At 43.8% G+C, this 23474-nt stretch overlaps 1 protein-coding gene across 3 annotated transcripts in view; it reads right to left on the bottom strand.

Moving 5' to 3' along the window:
• The window catches only part of ANKRD35 (ankyrin repeat domain 35), a 436761-nt gene that overhangs the window by 20597 nt on the left and 392690 nt on the right, over window positions 1–23474 (bottom strand). For all 3 annotated transcript variants that reach the window (XM_069217933.1, XM_069217935.1, XM_069217934.1), the window contains exons 9-11: window positions 19461–19492; window positions 6344–9586; window positions 997–1086 (exon numbers count right to left, since the gene is read on the bottom strand). In XM_069217933.1, the coding sequence (XP_069074034.1) occupies window positions 997–1086; window positions 6344–9586; window positions 19461–19492 (3365 nt within the window). The remainder of the gene's footprint in view (window positions 1–996; window positions 1087–6343; window positions 9587–19460; window positions 19493–23474) is intronic.

The following is a 23474-nucleotide window of genomic DNA, read 5'->3' as shown; positions in this document are numbered from 1 at the left end:
CACAAAGGATGTTTTTCTTCACTACTGCTCAACCTCTTCAGGTCTTTGCTTTCTACGTGACAGGAATTGGTGTCTAAGGGACTGTCGTGGCATAGAAAACACTACAGATCTCACGACTGGTCCTTTTTCTTATGCTGTACTATGAATTGCCCAGTCAATGCCAGCTGTTGTCAGATCCCAGTCTGAATTAGAGCAATAACCTGTCTATTCAAGAACCTTCTAAATCAAGAACATTCCAGGTGCACTGATGGTCTTTTCCATTCATCTCATGTCCATGAGGGTACTTTTCTTATGTTGCACTGTCTGCCTTCTTGTTCCTTCTGGAAGGCTATAAGGGCTCGTTCCCAAGACGGTCTCCAATGAAAATAACGTGAGCATGCACCAGCATGCTCACCCTACACATATTCAAAAAGCAATGTTTCACAAAGACTTTGTTCATGGCCAATTTCAGGGTTTCTGCTGCTACCAAGGTGAATCTTATTTAAAGAATGTTGGCTCACTACAGGAACATCTCAGGCTTGCTTCACTGCAGACTCACGTTATGCCTCCTTAATAGTACAGTTAACCCTTCAGTACCGTTCCTGAGCCGAGTTACATCCCTTGAATTCTGGGAAAATAACTAATTTTTCATTATTCCTAGCTATGCCTACCTAATCATAGGTGCTAGCTCTGCGTCAAAGCACTACTCTAAGTGTGCCCAAATGCCTGGCAGGACACTGGCCATGCAACCAGCTAACACTATTCTCTACAAGTACTCTCAGAGTATGCTGCACCATTCAATACTGTACCGTTCATTCACTGGATCTCCTATACTGCTTTAAATACTGTGTCTTCCATTTCCTTCACATTAACATTGCTTAAGAACAACTCTTCGATCATGCTTTGCAAGCCAACAGCCACCAGACAATTTCATAATGATATATGCACAGATACGTCATCCCTCGTTTATGTACCAAAGAAGCATCTTCACTAACACGTCTTTAAATGGCTTCCTACCTTTAGTTGTAGTTTCAGTTGATCATGCTTGCTTTGTAGATCTGACATCGCTTTCGATAGCCTCTCCAAGTCGGATTGCAGCTCAGCAATCTAGAAGCAACACAAAAAGACCGTGGTAGCATGTATCCCATATTAATTAACTGCAATACACAACTGTTTGTAAGTACAGCAAGTGATGATCTCAATCTATATGGATCACACAATTTGAAGATCCTTTCTTGCCAGCTTCTACAAGAAGCTCTCAGTTTGTGTTAGTATGGGATAGAAATTGTTCACAAGACATTAAAAATGGAAACTGTGGTGTTCAAGGCCACCTTGGAATACAAAGACACACCAGGAGCCTTATTACGAAAGTGCCATGGGGGCGCAATGGGCGTTTGTGGCACTTTGGTATTTCTGTAATATCGATAGCTGGCGCACAAAGTGCCAGCGCTATCATCAGAGGGCCTTCCCTCATTTGCATGGGGGCGTGACCCGATGCAGATGAGGGCATCCCTTAGCCTCTGCACCCACGCCGTAGCATACATTCGGGCGAGGAGGCACAGAAGCGGTCAGAAGGTGCACTGACCGTGCACCATCTAAAAGGTGGTGCAACGTCAGTGTACACCTTGATGGCAGCCCTCTGGATGGGCAAAAGGGGTTCCCATGGACCCCCCCAGACATCTCTTGCGGGGCTGTGCAGTCACTCACTGCACCTGCCTGCAACAGGATCTCTAATCCCCCTTTAAAGTGCGGGGCGGGTTCCCACCTGCACTGCGAAACATGGGGCGGCTTCAAAGCAGCCACTCGGTTTTTTACATGAATGCACCGACCCAGGGCAGTGTGAGTTCCCGGCTGACCTGAAAGCAGCGCATTCATCCCAAGACAGCACATTTTCCTCATTTGCGCCGGGTGCAACTTTTTAAAAGGCGCGTCCGCACAAAGCAAGAAAATGCGCTGTATCAGTGATACGGCCCCAGGACTATCTCCACTACACACAGCAAATACCACAAGACCAACCACAGCTTGCCACTTTGAAAAAAAGAAGCAACGAAGATAGCACCATGACATGAGCGTGCAATATGTAGCAGGCTGTTTTATTGTTGGGACTCTGATTCCTAAACTAGGGTGACCAATTTACAAAATAAATAAATCTGGACAGGCACTAAAGACAGAAGGTAGCAGTCTGGCAGTGCTCAAGGACACATTTGTACAACTACAAGAGCAGAATCCGGGAGGCCCTGAGACAGGAATGCTTTCAGTAGCACTGGAAAAACGAAATTCAAATTTGGTTGGTCTGGTCCAAGAGGCAGATCAAATGGACATCAAAAACACTGTCTAATTAAGTTGCTTTACGTGGGGAGGGCTGTTGAAAAGGCTGCCTAAGGCCAAGTCCGTAAGCTACTGCACAGATTGGGTTATTCAGGACCGTTGTGGGCCTGCACACGTGTAGCTGCTTTGTTTTTAAAGACAATCAAGACAAAAGTGTTGCTTCCTTCAGCAACCTGTACATCGCAATCTTTACATTGAGGTAGCGCAACCAGCAGGGGGGGCTCCTCCCTGGGGGCGGAGGAGCGTCACCACCCACCAGCAGCAGCTGCAAACCATTTTCGAGAAAAAACAATAATAAACAGTGTTTACTATCGTTTTCTTGAAAAGGGGCGGGCCACAGGCTGTTACGAACACTTGAGGGGAGTGCACAGAGCACTTCCCCTCAGAGCGCATGTGTGTTTGACAGATGCTGGGCTGGAGAGAGCCTGCAAAGGGTCCCAGTCTGCCTGGGAGTGCCCTGGCTGGGTGCTCCCAGCCAATCCTGATGCTTTGAGCAGCTCCGCATTGGCGCAGGGCAGGCTGGGAGCCTGTGCCTCCAGAGGAGCAGATGGGGTTGCGAGGCAACTGTTCTTTTTTTTTTTTTTCGTTTTATCCCCAAATCCACCCCACCTGCCCCCCCCCCGACACACCTCCCCATCCCTTTTGTTCATCGTGAGCCGCGACTGGCAACCACAGTAGATTTACATTGCAGTCCAGTATGCTAGGAGTGCCTTTACTTTGCAGGTAGGCTTGTAAGTATTTCTTGATCTATATATCCTTTAACTAAAATATATATTTCTCTATATAAATATATTATTACATTTAAAGAATCATACAATATTATATTACCAGGGGCGGCTCCTCCGCTATGGTGGAGGAGCGTCAACCCCCCGCCAGCAGCAGCATCTGCAAACCTTTAATAGTACAACGATAATAAACAATGTTTATTATCATTTTATTTTTAAAGGGGCGGGCCATGGGGGGTAATGAGAATTGAGGGGAGTGCACAGAGCACTCCCCTCAGAGCGCATGTGTGTTTTGCCAGCCATCTAGGGCCGGCCAAACATACATGCACACAAGGGCTCTCTCCAACCCGGCACTGTGTTGCTCGGTTGGGGAGAGCAAGCCCAGGCTCGAAGTCTGCCTTGGAGCACCCAGCCAAGGCACTCAAACCAATCATAACGCTGCTCTGAACAGCGCCAAGATTGGCTGCAGGGCAGGCTGGGAGCCTGTGCCTGCGGTGTGAAGGCGCACTTAAGGTAAGTTTTTATTTTTTTATTTTTATCTGTGTCCCCCCCACCTCGCCACTTTGCCCAGTTGCCAGCCTCGATTGCTATTTAAAGCAATTAATATATACATATATCTTTAACATATTGTGATTTAAAATGATCTATACCAGAACCCTAAAGCCCCCTTTCTAGTTTGTAACACTAACTTATCATGAACCTTAAGAACTTCTTACTACCGCTAAAAAACTTCCCATCCCTGAATCCTAAAAGCTCCTTAGTACCCTTCCATGTACTCTGTAAACTCTTTACTAACCCTAAATATTACCCATCACTGAAGACTAAAATGAAACCCCTTAACACTATCCTTCCCTAAACCCTAAAAACATCTTACTACCCCCAACACCGCCCTTACCTAAGCCCTAACAACTCGTCACTACTGTTAAACACCTCCCTTGCCGTAACCCTTAAAAAACCTCATTATTCTCTCAAACACTACCTTTCCCTGAACTCTAAAACCCCATTATTACCTATTAGTACTACCCTGCTCTGAACCCTAAAAACCATTGGCTCTTATCACAAAATTAAAAATACAGACCTATATATATTCATTTAAAGTGTTTAAATATTAAAATGCATGTTTAGAAATAATTGATAATCACATTTTTATTTACAGATGACCATAAACTTAATTACCTAAATTTAAAGTGTTTAATTAAATTAAAAAACCTATTACGAATTGAAGACATCTTTAAAAATGTGCATATGTATTTTCACATATACATGTTTAACTATGTATGTATGAATATATATGTATGTATGAATATATATATATATATATATATATATATATATATATATATATATATATATATATACATATACACACACACACACACACACTCAAGTACATAGACACATATATTTTCATACATTTAATGTTAGGTCACAAAATAATTTACCTGTGAAGTAAAAGACTGACTATTTATTACTTGTGACGTAAAGACTCCAGTCATTACATCGAGGTAAGTACACCAGAAGTGTCTACATATATTACATATCTATATTTATACCCATTTTAAGGGTATTTTCCCTGAAATATAGGGAAGGTCTAAGTGTCAGATCTAATGAATGCTTTCGCTTACTTGGGGAAAATTACTTAATGTAATCCGCTGACTACTGCTTATATTGTAAAGAATCTCATGTCATTCCTGATGTAACTGATGTCTTTCCTAAAAGCACTTATTAGGTGGAAATCTTGCATCTACTATTTCTATCAAATAATCAAGACTGTTCACAAAATCTGCTAACTTCAAGTCCGTCTAATGCAGTAAAGGGCTTTTTGCATTGATAAGCCTTTAACAGAGGCGAGTCTGCTAAAGCAGAGCACTGTCGCAAGCAGTGACGTGACAAAGGCCCCCACAGTGGAGGGGGGTCCCAAGCTCTAGGGGACTCAATCAGGACAGCACTCTGGCCTGAGAGCTCCTGAGTGAATCTGGTGGGTGGGGAAGGGGGGGCATGCTCTTTGCAGAGGTGGCCCTCCAGTTTTGTTACTCCAGTGGTCACAAGAGGCTTCTCCCAACAGCTCTCAGAGTCCATAAGAGCATCATGCACAAGTATTTGTACTGGCACAGTCATATAAGAGCAAGTCCTGGTAGCCTCTATATAAATCCCACATTTTTACTTCCAAGACGGAAGTCCTGCGTTTTCATCACATAACACCCATTTTTTCCCATGACAGTGAAGTGGCAGCTGTCAGCCCTATGCTACTTACCCAGTGAGTGTAAGGTCCACATTACATGCACATAACAATGCATTTACTGCTAGACCACATCTCTATTTAAAAATGCTGGCATTTAAATCCTGTTTGTGACACCCCGATTTAAGTCCAAAGTTTTCAGTTGTAGGTTCATAATTAAATGCAAGGGACATTTTTTAAGTCTCCAATTTACCCAGTTCTCTCTATTGGGTTTCCGGATTTGCAAATCCAGAACCTATGCTCAATTTACCTAAACCCATCACCCTGAAAATGCAACCACCAAGTAATCTGTTACCCACTTTACTTTCAATTAAGGTCTCAAACTTAAAACTTTGATAACTATTTTATTATACAGGCTTGCCTACATTCCTTTCTTCTGGAACCTCTGCTTCTTAGTGATTGACAAGTGCTTATAAAATGGGTGCTGTAGTTTCCCATTTAAAGAATAAGCTGCCTATATATTTTCATGCGCCCCATCCATCAAGGATGTCTGAAAGCCACTAAGCTATTGGCACGTATCCATGAAGCTGAGTTCTATGAAGGGTACCCTCAATCTATGAAGGGTGAGCTCAAAACACCATTCTAACTCAAATGAAATGTCCTCTGTGCCCTGCCGGGTAATATAATGGCCAACTTAGTCAAAGATCTGAGTGCAGAGTATAGGACCACAGTCTTAATTAAAGGTGGACTTCCAGCAGTGGACATGTGGCTGTCCGTTCTAAAAGTGCTCTGCTACAGAGTGCAGATCTGTAAAAGATTACCCTGAAACACATTATGCATGGATGAAACAGGCAGGGTGAATATGGGCAAGCTTACTCATCATGCCCTTGAAAGCGGGATGTCTGACAAAATTAACATGGATGTACATAGCACAACGTTCTGAGTCTTTTCCGAAAAATAAAATGTCTCCTAGATGCGACCCAAAATAAGGCACCTGGAGGAGTATCTAGAGGTCTCCAGCAAAAAGAGAAAATTGAGCATTGCATTCACCTTAAAATACTTCTTCGATGTACAAACGTTTTCAGTCTCTTAATGCACTTTTTGTCATAGTTAATGAACACAGATGTCCTACCTTTTTCTCTTTGTCTTCACACAGACAGGAGAGCTCTGAAACCTTTTCCTGGAGAGGACGTACGTTATCTTGTGCTGGCTCAGATTTCAGCAAATGTTCTGTAGCTTGTCCTCCCAGTCCGATCACTTTACTCCAGTGATTTGCATTTGTGTCGACTTGGGCAATGGCCTTATTTTCCCAAGAAGAAGCTTGCGCACAGGCCTTGTTCAACTTGTCCAACATGACCTTTAATTCTTCCTTCAGAGACTGGATCTGAAATTCCAAAGAGCTCTTGACTTCCTCATGGTTCTGTAGATAGCTTTCTTCCCGGAATTTCAATTCTTGTGCTTCAATACTTGCTTGATCAAGCTTTTGCTTTAAAATTGTGACTTCTTGATACATGTCAGCCAACATTACTTTATCAGACTCCAGCTCCCCCTTTGCACTTGTAAGACGTTTTTCATAAGCGGAAACAATTTGTATATGCTCATCTTTGCTGACTGAGTTAGTGTTCTTGGATAGCAGTTCTTTATGCAGATATTCTACTTCTTTGTTAGCCATGGACAATCTATGCCTAAGTGCCTCATTCTCTGTGGCTTGTGCATCTACCTTGTTAGCCATAGAGGCCAACTCCTCAGCAGTCCTGAGTGCATTGGAAAGTTTAAACTCAAGCTCCAAAATCTGTGTAGTTTGAGTCTCTATTTTGACATTCATTGAATTAAAGTCTTGAATGGCCTTTGTTGCATTTAACAGTTTATTTTTAAGGTCCTGGATTTCTAGGGTCTGCTCATCCATTCTCTGAGTCTTTGAGGTGAGGTCTTCAGCAGCTTTTGTTGCACTAAAGAGTTTCTCTTTGAGCTCTTGAATTTCTGTGGTCTGGCTCTCATTTTGGTGCATTAATGAACTGAGGTCTTCAACTGCCTTGGATGCACTGGCCAGTTTAATTTTAAACTCCTGGATCTCTATTGCTTGGCTTTCAATTTTTTGGTTTGTTGAGGTAAGCTCTTCAACAGCTTTAGCAGCACTAGAAATCTTCTTCTCAAGCTCCCTGATCAATGTAGCTTGTGTTTCCACCTTTTGGGTCATTGCACTAAAGCCTTCAACAGTCTTATTTGCTCTTGATAATTTATATTTCAGTTCCTGGATCTCCAAGACTTGCTGATCCATTTTGTTTTGCATTAAAGCAACATCTTCAACAGTCTTTGTTGCACTTGAGAGTTTCTTTTCAAGCTCCTCAATCTCAGCTGCTTGAGAATTGATTCTGTCAGTCATTGAGGTGAGATCTTCAATTATTCCAATTGCATCAGAGAGCTTCTGCTGCAGCCCTTCGATCTCAGCAGCCTGTTCTGCAATCTTGTGGGTTATTGCAGAGAGGTCTTCAGCAGCCTTTACTGCACTGGACAGTTTCTTCTGAAACTCTGCAATTTCAGCAGCTTGTTGATCTATCTTGAGGGTCAACGAGGTTAGCTTCTCATTGTGTTCAGCAATAGAAATGAATTGAGTTTGATCATGTTGTAGATTAGAGTTTTCCTGCTCCAGTTTTAACACTTTCTGCTGAGCCTCACTGTGTTTCCTAACAAGAGTCCCCACATTCCAGAACAACTCCTCCAAGACATCTGTGCTGAAGATCTTGACATCTTTGTTTTTTTCTTCTTTAATAATTTCTGGAGGAAAGCTGTCCTTGAGCTGCTGCATCTCACTTATTTGGGAATCGAGTTGCATCTTCAGCTTCTTGGTTCTCTCTTGTTCAGTGGACAATTCATCCATTAACAGCAAAAAATTCTGCTCAAGTTCTCCCACCTTTCCTTGCACGTCTTTCAAGGGAACATATTCAGTCAGTAGACTTTTCCGCACAGCTTTGAGCTCTTCCTCCAGCTTTACTTTTTCTTCTCCAGCATCATTCAATTCCTTCAGCAGCCCTGCATTCTCCAGTGTGAGAACAGAAACTTCTTTTTCTAGTTCTACAACCCTACTAAATGCCTCCTGAGCTTCTAGACAGTTTTTGCCTACAAGGAAGTCTAGATGCCTGTTGGTAGAATCCAAAACTTGGTAGCCATCTGCACTGGCCTTCTCTTGTTGCGGTGTCTTACCTTGAGACAATAGAACCTCCCCCTGGTGTGTGGAAGTTGAGCCATTTAAAAATACCTTTTCCTCATATTTTCCTAGGTATCCTTCATTGTTTAAAGGTGCAGTTGCTTTCTGGAGCTGCGTGGGACTGTCCAGCAGACCGCGGTTGTTTTTCTCCAGGTTAGTAAGCATGTTTTCAAGGCTTCTCACTGTCTTCTTCCAAGATTGTTCACATCTGTCCAAGGCCTGAGAAGGTTCTAAACCTTGATGTACATTGTTCTGTAGCAAGTCTCCCAACTCCATCCTTCGATATTTGCTTTCAACTGAAATGGCTTGTTTTCCTTTTTGGATGTTGGCGCCTTCCATCGTAGTTTGAAACAGAAGCTGCCTCACTTCCCTGATGGTGCTGTTTAAGACATTCTGAGCATTCTTGCATTTATTAGCTAAAGCTCGCTCCTGGATTGCCATCTTCTCCTCCGCCTCAAGGCGCTCCTCTAATGTCTTCACCAGTCCCTTCAGCCTCTCATTCTCGCTGGTTATTTCAAAGACATGTTCATTAAGGTCTTCCATCATGCTGCTCTGGACCCGTTTTCTGCTCTCAAACTGGGAAAGGACAGACCTCATATTGTCCAAGTGGCCTTCGATTTCAACCACCCTTCTCAGAGCATTCGCTTTCTCCTCTGAGGAAGCATTGACTTGGTCCTGGAGTCGCTCAATTTCCGCTTGATGCCTTTTCTCAAGTTCCTGCAGATTTGTTTCCAATGTCTCCCTTCTGACCATACTCAGGGATTCCTCTTGAAGCAACTGCTTCTCTGTCTCTGTCTGCTCATGTTTCTCTTTTATGGCCTGCACCTGTCCCGCCAGCAAGTCCAGAAAGTGGAGCTGATCAAATCCCTGGCTTAGAGGCCGTGATTCTTCTTTTCTCTTTGCTGCAAGGTCACTAGTCTTCCCCTGCAGCACAGCACTAATCTCAAGAACCCGTGCCTTGAACCGGTCTTTCTCTGTCCTACATCCCTCTGCAAAGACTTCATGTTCATGAGATTTTTTGAGCAACTCGCCCTGGAGCTGCGTGACTTTCTTTTGCTCTTCTTCAAACCGCCTCCTCCATTCATCTTGCTGTTGAGCCAAATGGTCATATCTTGTATTATTCTGAAGTACAAAGGGGTCACGCGTCTCTGCTTGGACATCAATGGACTCCTGAAATTACAGCAAACAGAACAGTGGGAATCATGGAAATGTATATAGTCCACATTAAAATATGATCTACTGGAGCATATTGATAATACCACAATTTGGCCTGGCACACTTAGTGCAAACAGCATACCCAGCTCACTGTGCCAAATAACTCAATATGCACCCTATTCATTATGCCCAACATCACTGAAAATTATTAGATTTCTGTGATCCTCTTGAGATGGCACATTCCCTAGCAATTTGGGCTTGACTGCACCTATTTGAGCTGGATCAGGGCTGATATGCATGTGTTTGGCCCCCATCTGTAGTGGCACAGTGAGGAAAAGAAGTGATGCAATTGAAAGTGGATTAGAAGTATTACCAGTCAGAAAGATTAACTGTTAGGTGCGTGTAATGGCCAAGGGCCAGTACACGCCCACCCTCTCTGGTGAGTAAGACAGCCATTGGGTTTACTCAAGGAGGGCTTAAAAGAATTCCCCAGTGAAAAGCACCAGAGAGCCCCACCCCCCGCACACACACACACAGGGGAGACACAGAATCACTTCTGCCCCCAGGGAAACCATACATATATAAAAGTGTGGCGTATATATAGACAGAGACACTCTCTACATAAAGAGAGCTATCACTATAAGAGATTATCTCTATATATATAGCTTTGAAGCAGCAATAAAAATGGCAAGATAACACTTATGACTATGTTCCTGCTAGAGAGAAAAAGATCAGACTAGTGTCTAGTGGCGGTTTTGACACCATCAAGTAACGCAGAGTAGCACCTGTTGCAAAGAACAGATCTATATTTTATGTGGATAGCTGAAAGTATTAGTAAAGCCAGCTGTTACCAGAGCAAGAGGGACTATGTAGAGATGAGAGGCACTTTTGCTGGGTGGTAGTGAGGGAATCCAAGGAGGTGGTCATGGGATGCAGAGCGCCAAAAAAGACTGTAGCGCTGGGTGCCACCGAAGCTAAAGGCTGTGATGATGGGTATATGGCAATGTGAAGCAATAATGTGTCTTTTTTTTTTTTTTTCAGTCTTTTGAGACACTGCTGATTGAGTGAAGAAGACAAGGTAAGGTGACCGAAGATATTTACTGTTGCACACATCGCTCACACACAACCACCAACATTTTGCGAACAACAAACCTGCCTCCTATATAGGATAGTGTTTTAGAAGGACGGTTTAGCCAGTAGAATAGATGGTATCTCCTTGGATGACTGCTGCTCACGCTCTAACTCGGCTTATGGAGGACATCTCTGAGGCAGGATTAGAGACTGAGACAGCATCTGAGGGCGAGGACAATAGAACAGAATCTGGAAGTGATTTTTCAGTCTGCGGAGTCCCTTCCAATGACTCCTCTTCCAGCGATTCGGAGGAAGATGATGACAGTCGTGCTGTCCCTTAACAGTCTGTGCAGGAAGGACAACAGTAGTAGGTTGGAATTACCCAGCGAGCAGGCATGTGTGGCATAAAGCACTGACAGAGTGCTCTCTTGGCAGCCCCAAATTCCACCTTTCACTGGCAAAGTTGGATGTAAGGTCTACAGTCAAATTTTTGCCAACTGACTACCTCCATCTCTTTTTGGAGGTTAACATCCTTGCAAAAACTGTGCAGCAAACAAATCTACATGCCAAACAATTTCTGAGGGCGCATGGAGACACTTTAGGGCCCATTCTAGGGCATACCAGTGGACACCCATTTCACGGGAAGAGTTGAAGATATTTTTGGACCTTATGCTCAAAAGGGGATAAGTGCAGAAACCAACCTTGCAGTCCTACTGGTCTATTCACACATTTTGGGTAACCCCCATCATCGCACCCTACAAGATCAGAGTTTATTTTGTACTATTGCAGCTCATGTTGCATTTCAATGACAATTCTGCTGCATTGCCCCGGGACCATCCAGACCATGACAGTTTGTTCAAAATTCAGACTGTCTTGGAACATTTGTCTGCAAGGTTTACAGCGATTTATACTCCTGGAAAGAATACAGTGTCAGTGAGTCCTTAATCCAGTACCAAGGATGGTGGCTGTTTAGGCAGTAAGTACACTGCAAGCAAAAGAGCTTGCTATGGCATCAAGCGGTACATGCTGTGTGAGAGGTCTACCACCTATGTGTCCACTTGAGAGTGTACACAGCGAAGGACTCCACTCTAAATCTGTAGTTTGCCCTCCCATGCTAGGAGTCAAGGGGAAGATTGTATGGAAGCTTGTCAGCAACTCCTTCACAAAGGTTATAACCTTTATATGGACAATTTCTATACGGTAGTAGAGCTGTTCAGTGAGTTCTACGAAGCTGGCCCTGTGGTCTGCAGAAAAGTTTGTACAGCAAAGGTTTCCCACAGGAGCTTGTTTACAAAAAGCTCCAGAAATCCCAGAGCACTGTGTTGCATTCCAACAAACTGCTTGCAGTCAAGTCTTTGGATGGGGTGACGTGTAAGTGTTTACTACAATTCATGATAAGAGCACTTCCCCTGTCAAGGGTTGGGGTCAGATGGCTGAAGTCCACAATCCCACCTGTATACTTGATTACAACAAATACATGGGCGGAGTGGACAAGAACGACCTGGTTCTTCAGCCATACAATGCGAGCCATAAGACTTGCACTTGGTACTAGCAACTGTTTACTTTCCTGATCCAAATGAAAACATACAATGCATATTTTGTTTATCATCAGACAACCCCAGAAGAATCATGTCTTTCCTTGACTTTCAATTGTCTGTGATCGAAATTCTCACTGATGCTGCAGAAGCAGCAGCTTCCACTTCTTATGTTCTGGAGACCGTGCAAGGCTGCAGGAGCGACACTTTGCTGATCATGTTCCTAAAACACCCAAAAAGTATCAACCATGTCATTGTTGTAAAGTGTGCTCGAAGCAAGGATGTTTACTGTCCCCAGTGCCCATCTCAACCAGGCCTGTTTTTTCCTACATGCTTTTTTTTTTTTTAAGAATGTTTTTATTGCTTTTTCTCACAAGAAAACAAACATATATTCACAATTTGCAACATTCAGTACAGTAATGGCATAGGGAAACACATTTCATACGAATGCAATTCACAATGAAACTTAAGTGCCAAGTTATGGAAGGGAAATAAGCCAAAATCAGAAATCAGTCAAGTTGTCGGACAGACCAGTTTCTGCACAAGTCAATAATAGGGGCCAAGAGGGTGGCAATAAATTGGCATAAACTTTGCTTGTAGTATCGCAAAAAATAAGGTAATTCAACCAGTCGTCGGGGTGGGTTTTCCACTGTTGTCCCACAGTATTGCAGTGTATCGTTTAGTAAGTAGAAGTGCCATAGCTGCAAATCATTTATGATGTGGGGTAAGAGGCTTAACATTCCCCAGGAGGGCCGTGACTGGGTCATGATCAACATGTTCCAGCATAACGGATATATGCGTGAATATATCCAACCAATACTCCTGCATGATGGTGCAGGTCCAAGGAAGGCGAGCAAAGTCAGCTATGCACTTTGGGCATTAGTGAGAGCGCAATGGGTCTAGTTTGGCAAGGGTTTGTGGGGTGGTGTAGGCACGGTGCAAGAACTTGTAATGAAAGATTTTATGGAGACTACCTATAGACACCAGTTTGGTCTGCAGGCAACAAAACTGCCACATCTTACCAGAGATGGGGAGCTCAGATCCCGCTCCCAAATGATTCACGATGCAATTCGAGGAAGGGGGCACAACTCAAGACTGGGGCAGTACAGGCTGGGTACAAGCCTAGTGCTGTCTACTGACGATATAACTATAGTAAGGGGGGGTAGTTGGGTGGCTCCTCGAAAAAGGTAGGAAATTTTCCCTTCAATCCACTGTGTAGGCAGAGACGGATGAAATGGTCCATTGCATAGGTCATTTCCTCAGCCTCAAAGATGGGCCGGAGGTCAAGTTTGCCATTGGTGAAAAGGTCCCCAAGAGTGTGGATTTGGTGTGTGGACAATACTCGTTGTACCAGTGTTTCCTGTGTCATTGGTTGCAACGAATTATCTTTAAGGGAAATGTCAGGCGAGTGAAGGACATCATTTCCTACGTATCTCCAAAGTCTAGACCATGCCTAGCAAGTCGTGGACAGAGTGTGGAGGTAATTGGTTACTGAGGTAAGCCATTCGGGACAACAGAGGGCAGGAGACGCAGGTCCACCTGATGCCTCTCAGGCTTCAGGTAGGGACGTCTGGTATCGGGATGATACCAGTGGTAGGAGAAGTGGCATTCAGCCACCACACAGTAAAGATGAAAATCTGGCACCCCTAGCCCGCCTGTAGAGTAGGGAAGAGTAAGAGCATCCCATTTAATTCTGGGGTGGTGACTATCTCATATTAAACATGTTAGAAGGGTACGTATTGCGCAGGAGAAGGAGACATTCAGTGGTATTGGTATGTTAAGAAACAGATAAATAACACAGGGTAGTACAACCATTTTTATCAGTGCAATGCGTCTGATATAGAGTGTGAGACGATCCATCTGTCAACTTGGAAGGAAAGGGTGTCCATGGCTGGGCCATAGTTACAGAGAACCACCTTGTCTTTTTGCCGGTGGAGGAAGATGCCAAAATATTTAGGGGAATCCATACACGATTTAAGTGGGGACTCGAGGGGGAAGGGGATAGTAGCATCAGTAAGCAGGAAAAGTTCTGACTTGTGCCAGTTAAATAAACTGCCAGAGAGGGAGCCATAATGGATAATCTCCCGAATGAGTGGGGGAAGATGCTGGCCAGTGTTTCTCACAAAAAGCAAGATGATATCAGCGTAAACAGAAGCCAGGACGTGGCCCTTTCCTACTGGCTTTATGTTGTATCATACTAACGCGAACTTCTGGGAAATTGACTGAGGTGGAGCTGCTGTTAGGTAAACCTTTCAATGGCTGTGCATAGATACCTACCGTCCATGGGCCACTACTTTGCTAGGCAAGCAGTCACAGAATTTTAGTTCCTCTACTTCAGGAAATCATGGACTTCTTTATGGCCTGCTCAATACCTCTATCCACCCTCAGAATGTGGTAGGAGCTCTGTTCGCTGATTGACAAGTGCATTACAGTCCCCACACTGCACATACTGATGGACAGAAAATATGCCACATAGTACCCTGCATGGCAAAATGTTAAAGGAGTGACTGGATTTTGAAGTGCTTGTTAGGGAACTTATGAATACTACAAAACGACCACCCTGATTGCTCATGAGAAGCAGAATAAGTGTAATAAGTCAAACAAATGTTCCATGGGACTGGCTTTGAAAGTGTGCAAACTCAATTAGAAAACCAGTGTTTTGAAAAGGGGTACAGGACACAACGTCTTGTATGTGGATCGTTTCCCATCTTTAGTATATGATGTGAAAACAATCCTCATACAAGATGCTGTGTCCTGTACCCTTTTTCAATATCATTGGGTATGATACACGTTAGTAACTGAGTTTTCACACTGTGAAAGCAAAAGTCGAAGTGTCGCTGAATGAGTCCCACAGAATGTTTATTTGACTTATTTCTTTAAAGAACTTAGGCAGTATTCCACAGCATGTTTGCGGTAGATATGCTTGCTCAGTTCAAGGAATAGGCCTCGGAAGGCATAGTTGGACACCTCCAAATTGCATCCACAAACTGGACGGAGTTGGATTTAGCACAGTACGTGTGCTAATGGGGCATGAAAGACACATCTTCTTGAGCTTCAAGTAGCTAAGGACGGAAGACATTAGTATAGGTTCACTTGGCAATTATACAGGTTTAATCATGACTCTGAGGAGGACAGAAACATGAACGGGTAAGAAAAGGTTACAGTAGGTGTGCTTTCTCAGGGATACTGCATAGGTAGAAAGCAGATAGTAAAGGGAGTACAGATACACATGCCATGATCTCATCTTCACCATGGAGTCAAACCCATTGGTGCCGCACTCGCCCCAAGCCTGAATTACTATGGCACGAACAGGTCAATGCTTGACCTACTTGCCATGTTCATCCTCCATCAGAACTTAGTAGATGTTCAGTTTGCTGATATGATAAGTGCATCACAGCACTGCACATAACAGTGGATGGGACATATGCTATGTTCTCACAGGCCTCAAAAGTTACAGCTTTACATAGGCCATGATGTTCTCTTTAGGGAACTTTGGAAACATTTCCAGCATGCTTGCTTTAGTTTCAAAGGTACAGGGAGTGCAGAATTATTAGGCAAGTTGTATTTTTGAGGCTTAATTTTATTATTGAACAACAACCATGTTCTCAATGAACCCAAAAAACTCATTAATATCAAAGCTGAATATTTTTGGAAGTAGTTTTTAGTTTGTTTTTAGTTTTAGCTATGTTAGGGGGATATCTGTGTGTGCAGGTGACTATTACTGTGCATAATTATTAGGCAACTTAACAAAAAAAAATATATACCCATTTCAATTATTTATTATTACCAGTGAAACCAATATAACATCTCAACATTCACAAATATACATTTCTGACATTCAAAAACAAAACAAAAACAAATCAGTGACCAATATAGCCACCTTTCTTTGCAAGGACACTCAAAAGCCTGCCATCCATGGATTCTGTCAGTGTTTTGATCTGTTCACCATCAACATTGCGTGCAGCAGCAACCACAGCCTCCCAGACACTGTTCAGAGAGGTGTACTGTTTTCCCTCCTTGTAAATCTCACATTTGATGATGGACCACAGGTTCTCAATGGGGTTCAGATCAGGTGAACAAGGAGGCCATGTCATTAGATTTCCTTATTTTATACCCTTTCTTGCCAGCCACGCTGTGGAGTACTTGGACGCGTGTGATGGAGCATTGTCCTGCATGAAAATCATGTTTTTCTTGAAGGATGCAGACTTCTTCCTGTACCACTGCTTGAAGAAGGTGTCTTCCAGGAACTGGCAGTAGGACTGGGAGTTGAGCTTGACTCCATCCTCAACCCGAAAAGGCCCCACAAGCTCATCTTTGATGATACCAGCCCAAACCAGTACTCCACCTCCACCGTGCTGGCGTCTGAGTCGGACTGGAGCTCTCTGCCCTTTACCAATCCAGCCACGGGCCCATCCATCTGGCCCATCAAGACTCACTCTCATTTCATCAGTCCATAAAACCTTAGAAAAATCAGTCTTGAGATATTTCTTGGCCCAGTCTTGACGTTTCAGCTTGTGTGTCTTGTTCAGTGGTGGTCGTCTTTCAGCCTTTCTTACCTTGGCCATGTCTCTGAGTATTGCACACCTTGTGCTTTTGGGCACTCCAGTGATGTTGCAGCTCTGAAATATGGCCAAACTGGTGGCAAGTGGCATCGTGGCAGCTGCACGCTTGACTTTTCTCAGTTCATGGGCAGTTATTTTGCGCCTTGGTTTTTCCACACGCTTCTTGCGACCCTGTTGACTATTTTGAATGAAACGCTTGATTGTTCGATGATCACGCTTCAGAAGCTTTGCAATTTTAAGAGTGCTGCATCCCTCTGCAAGATATCTCACTATTTTTGACTTTTCTGAGCCTGTCAAGTCCTTCTTTTGACCCATTTTGCCAAAGGAAAGGAAGTTGCCTAATAATTATGCACACCTGATATAGGGTGTTGATGTCATTAGACCACACCCCTTCTCATTACAGAGATGCACATCACCTAATATTCTTAATTGGTAGTAGGCTTTCGAGCCTATACAGCTTGGAGTAAGACAACATGCATAAAGAGGATGATGTGGTCAAAATACTCATTTGCCTAATAATTCTGCACTCCCTGTAGATATGCTTGCTGAGTTCGAGGAATAGGCTTGGCATGGCATCCTTGGACATCAACAACTTGCATCCACAGTCTGGAAGGTTATGGATTTAGCAAGAAATACATGTCTTTCTGAGCCTCCTGTGGATGTCATGGGAGCCATTTGTAAAGGTTCACTACGCATGGGTTCGGTAATATTCAGGAAAAAGGAGGCAGTTACTTGACAGGTGGTAAAATTTACATTTATTATGTCCTCTGGTGTACGAATGTGATGGGCCCTTGCATGGTGGCAGTAAGTTGATGTGAGTGCACTGATTGGTTGGATTGAGCCCGTGGCCGCCGGTATCAATGTCTTGTGTGCGGTGTGTGAATAGACCATAAAGCAGTTGGTGCCGTGAAGGGGCTTTATGGCTCACCTTCAGGAACAGATCACATCACGGTCAAAAGTAGTCCTCATGCAAGGACTACCGTTGCCCCTTGTGTGATCAATTCCTGTTGCCGGCACTAGGCCCAGGCACACCAATGAGGTAGCGTTTTTATCGGAAAAAGTTGAGGAACGCTGGGTGGTAGGAAGATTGCATCTCCCTGCATATTCCTGCAGTTTAGGTCACAGAAATGCAAGGAAAATTGTGTTTTATTCTATGTTTCACCTTTGCAGGATATTCTGGGTAAGAAAACTTTGGGGGATCCACACAAGTGATACCTCCCTGGACTCCCCTTGATGTTTACTTTTCAGAAATGACTGGGTTTGAAAGATTTCATTACTTGGTTGCGGTCCAAGGACTAATTAGTACACCCACCATAGTTATTATTGCAGGCACTTGCCCCACCCACACAAGTGAGGCACCCTTTTTTACAGGAGACTTTGGAGGTTGGGGGGCTGCTGGGTGGTAGACAATTTGTGACTGCCTGCAGATTCCACAACTTTCCATCCCAGACACATGAGGAAAATGTGTTTTTTAATGAAAGTTTGAGGTTTGCAAGGCATTCTGGGTAAAACAACATGGTGAGAGCCACGCAAGTCAGCCCACCCTTGATACCCCTAGAAGTTTAGTTTAAAGAAAATGCACAGGTTGGCCAGGTTTCCCTAGGTGCCAGCTGAGCTAGGGTCCAAAGTCTCGAGCTACCCACACTGGGGAAAAAAGGTCAGTTTTTGGTGTAAAATGTGCTGTATCCATGTTGCATTTTGGGCAGTTTCCTGTCGCAGGCAGATGGCCTACCCACATAAGTGAGGTACAGTTTTTATCGGTAGACCTGAGGGAATGCCAGGGGAAAGGAAGCTTCCTGTGGATTCCAGAACTTTCCATAACTGAAATGTGAGGAAAATGTGCTTTTAGTGAAAGCTTGAGGTTTGCAATGGATCCTGGGTAAAAAAAACATGGTGACAGCCACGCAAGTCAGCCCACCCTGGAGGCCCGTAGGTGTCTAGTTTTGAAAAAAGTACAGGTTGGATAGGTTTCCCTAGGTGCCAGCTGAGCTTGGGTCCAAAATCTCGAGCTACCCACATTGGAAAAAAAAGGGTCAGTTTTCAGTGGAAATTTGCGCTGCATCCGTGTTGCGTTTGGGGCTGTATCCTGTTGTGGACACCAGGCCTACCAACACAAGTGAGGTACTATTTTTATTGGGACAGGGGGAATGCAAGCTGGAAGGAAGTTTGTGGCTCCCCACAGATTTCATAACTTTCCATCACAGGAATGTGAGGAAAATGATTTTGTTTTTTGTCTTTGTTTTTTTTAGTGAAAGTGTGATGTTTGCAAGGGATTCTGGGTTAAAAAAAAAAAAAAAAACATGCTGAGAGCCATGGTGAAAGTCATAGCTTCCGGCACTCCTCTACTGGCTCTCAAAGACTAAATGTTGGATGGTATCACCACGCTCAGGAGCTGTTTGGACGTAAATGCCTTAATAGGCAATTCAGCAAATCTATGGATATTGAAAGCTTCTTTGAAGAACTCATTTTAAAGCATTTTGGTACTTTTGTGAGCTTTGCAAGACACAGTGAAATCGTCAAATTTTTGCCAGTACAAAACCTATTAAAAGACGGCAAATGAGCAAAATAGCTCTGATAATCTGGTACTCTCCCAGGACGCTCAAAGGTGCAACTTTATTCTTTTGGGCTCAAGAAAGAGGAAAGTACCCGATGGCCAAGCCGCAATAAAAACTCGGTTGGGTTTTGACAGTAACAGTCGTTGTACAGGAGAATGAATCCTACCTGTGACAGGGAGAGATCATCAGATTCATTTCCTGTAAAGGTAAGAAAACACAAGTGTTAGTCTGTTTAAAAAAAAGTTGCATTAGACAAAAAAAAAGACTGCCCCATGCTGCACATCGCTTACATTACATTAAAAATCTTGTTCAGGGCCTAGTTCAAGGAACATTTCACAATTGTAATGCCCTTCTCTTCTTTATTTTCTAAGTTCTTACTTGCCCAACAAAAAACGAAAGCCCTCAAAAAGCATTTTTTTATATGTATTTTTGTATTTGATCTAGAAACTGGGACAAAGAAGCATTTTTTTTAAAGTTTGTGACAGTGATATTGAGAGACTGTGTGGTGCTTTATAGGTTTAACGCTAGTCCGAAGATGATGCCTCCAATTCCACATGGCACCCTGCAATGCTTTCCTCTCATCCATCCCAGGTGTGTTTACTGTAAACCAAGCGTATGCGTCTGGTTGGGAAATAAGATCAGTGAAGCAGTAAGGTTTGTGACAGCTGATCAAAGGTCTGTGGCCAAGTGCCCGAGGACAGAGATTCCCTGCCCGTGTATACCTGCATCCTGTCCAGAGTCTGACAGAGAAACAGGTGCCCAGCATTAGCCCCTAATTAGCTGAAAAGCGCCTAGACCACATGCATTGAACATTATGGGATGCCTACCATCCCCAATGAATGTAACATTATCGAGCTGCTTTTATTAGCTCTTTTCTATGGAACTGTACACCTACAGAAAAGGTGCGTTTTTAAGTTACTGATGCGCCTTGATGTTTTGGGGGACAATCTTCAACTTGACGAGACAGGTTGCCAGGGCCAACTGCATCTGTTTTGGGATAGAAGCTGGCCCAATGGGCTAGGAGCTAACTTAACCTTTCTGATGCAAGGAAATCTGTACTACAGGGCCAAACACTGTGCCAGCGCCATAATGGGTGTCTTTTCCCTGAGGGAGTGCAACCACATTTCAGCAATGGATGCTCAAGGAGCAGACTTGCTCTTGCAGACACATGAAGAGAAGTAAAATGCCTGGCATACTGAAAACCTGTGTTATTCAGACCGAACTAAAGGCCCAGCTGCCAACCATCCTGCTGTGGTGGCTTCAAGCTCCAATTACAAGCCAAGCCCACAGCATCGTTATCCCTGTCTTGCCAGACCCCGTGATCGTGAATTGTGGGGACAGAGCTCTTGCTGATTTCCATATAGGTCCTGTGAGAATTCACAAACAGACGACCCAACCGGTTTGCTGGGGAGTGAGTTATGTGTACACAAACCTCCCGGAAGGATCACTGCTGTGATGCAGCCTGCCCGATAAGTTCACCTCAATGCTGGCACCACATCATTTAGTAGCTTCGGCAAATGTGTACTTCATAGCTTCCAGTGCTATCCCCATCACCATGATCACGCTGGGTTGCCCACGTGGAGCCATGAATTGGGACCCTGGCTCCAATAAGCATGCCCCCCCTCCGTTCCTGCATTTCACCCCCATCGCCCCACGCGGAACAGGGGCAATTGTAAGCACTGGTGCCTACAGTGGCATAACAAGGGACGTCCTCTCAGATAAACTGTAACCCTGGAGCAGTGACACTCTCACTGTTCAATTTCATGTGACCAAAATATTGCCCTAAATTTAGAACACATACTCCGTATCATTTTTAATTAAAAAAAATAATCATCATTAAGATTTTGGGCATGAATTTAAAATCTGTTTCAACATTCATGCAAAACTCTTAGTCCAATAAACAGCAGCAATTTCTGTTTAGAGAGGACAAAAGGCCTTGACAATGACTGACACTAATTCAAGGCATGGTTTGCCCTCTTTCCTGAGATGATGCGTCCCAGATATTAAACTTCTGAAATATACCCAGTTGTGTATGCCTCCTCTCAAATCCTCAAAATGTGGACTCTGTCAGTGCCTGAAAGATCTAAAGAGAAACAAACGAGCGCCACTTCCTGCTTGAAAACTATGTCCATTCACTTGAGCATTGCGAGGTCTTGGTTTCAGTGGGGCAGCTGGGCAGGGTATTTGATGTGGGGTGTTCTCTTATTTAATATCATCTATGGGTTAACAAATTGTAGACGAGAAAGTAATGTTCTAGTTAAAGAATGAAGCCCTAGTGAAAGCAGTGCTTAATGTGAACTGGTGGTTGCAGAAGGGGTCCACAGGTGCTCATTTCTTATTTTTAATTGCCATGCTTCGACCCAGAACAAGGGAGAAAAAGGCAGATAAGGGAGAAAAATGGTGAAGTGACTGACAAAAAAAACACAGAGACAAGGGTAGTGGTTAATGCACTTGCTGGAGAGATCTATGTTTTCTCTAGTCCCAGTTTTCAATCAAAGTAGCATAGAGGGTTAATGTGTCTCCTGCAAAGCACATCACGTAACATGCAGATGACAGATTTTTTATTTTATGTAGATTGGGGTGGGGTGGATTGGAGTACGTTACTGCTTTTGCCACAGAGATAATTTTGTTACTTGCAGTCCATAAATTGTAATCCTCCTAATAAGCACAGTGAGCTATCAAGGACATGCAACTCCTACAACTTGTAACCCTCACTATCTTGTGTAACATATATACATTTACACATTAGGATGATTTATTGTAAATGTATAATGTGTACGCGTGGTGTAAAGCGCTCCGACACCCCGAACTGGGATGAGCAGCGCAATAGTGCTATAAAAGAAATAAAACAAAATAGTGCTATTTAAATTGTTATTTTTGTAAATACTGAGACAGAGGCGTACCTCTGCCATTCTTAAAGTGCATGCATATCTATTATATACAGGGACTGAACAAAGTCAAAATCATGTCTCTCTTAAGTAAGCGGTGTGTCTTTGTTTCCCCTCAATTATATTTAGTTGTGAGGCTCCGCTCAGCTCTCATCCAGGATACTCGAACAAACCCTTAATGTCGGCATTTGTTATGGGCAAAGCTGGAATCTGCTAACACCGTCCCCCACGCAACACCTGCCCCCCCCGCAGCATGCTGCTTGAAAGGAAAGAGTCAACGTGCAGACACTGCAGCCGCGTTCAGCATATTTCTTTGGGGCTCATCCTCATGGCAGGGTAGATGTGTCTAACGAGTGAAAATAGTGGGTACAGGTTGTCTACCCACGTGTACCCTCCACTTGTGCACTGGGTGGAGTGAACTGATAGATGCACCAACTTACTGTTAACAGCTTGTTCATGTGATCACAGAAAGTACATTAACAAGCATTTTCAGTGCAACAGGTCTCGCATTTGTTTGAGTTAGAGCTATTAGCGCTGTAAAGCAAAAAAAACACGCAGCGCGATTGCGCTATTTAAAATGCAGCGCGATCGCGCTGTGTGGAAAATAAACAGATAAAGTAGTACGGATCCCAGGCTGAAAACATCGAGCCTCGTATGTTTTTAGTACTTTACCGGTGCTGTGTAGGAGGGCTAAACACTGGAAAAGGCATGACGTATGCATGCCTTTCACAAATGAAAGCAAGCGGATTTTAAAAGGCAAGCCCACGAACCAATGTAAGTGACTGACGTGGCATGGGCGTGGTTTCAAGCCCAAAGAGAGATAACAGAATGGACAGAGCGCTTTGCGCTCGCCCATAAAAATGTAGTAACAACTGTGTCCACTATATTTTTGTAAGATACAATTAAAAAGATGTGCCAAAAAAGATTGTCTACACACAAACCCTTCTCTCGTCACGTCGTCTACTGCCCCATTGTCGGTCATCTTCCGAATTTAAGTAGGTATTTCACACAGTTGTGCAGTCTCAACACGTGGACATTTTCCGTACTGGGTACTTAATTTCATTTATGCCAGAAGATGTTCCTAAATTGCTGTTGGCAGTGGGGTGAACACCCGTCTGTAAATTTTACGGACGGTCCGTTATTTAGGTAGTTACGTCCGTTGTCCGTAATGGCCCTCTTTATGGACGCCCTTTGTCCGTAATTCCGGGGATTGCAGCCAGTTAAGCAGTTTCCCTGCAACAAGCTGCAGCACTCACTAAAGGGGCCACAGCACACTCGTCTGACGTCGAGGG

Source organism: Pleurodeles waltl, chromosome 12 (genome assembly GCF_031143425.1).
Source record: "Pleurodeles waltl isolate 20211129_DDA chromosome 12, aPleWal1.hap1.20221129, whole genome shotgun sequence".
Lineage (NCBI taxonomy): Eukaryota > Metazoa > Chordata > Amphibia > Caudata > Salamandridae > Pleurodeles > Pleurodeles waltl.
The sequence above is the reverse complement of the archived record's forward strand: the minus strand, read 5'-3'. Positions and strand labels throughout refer to the sequence as shown.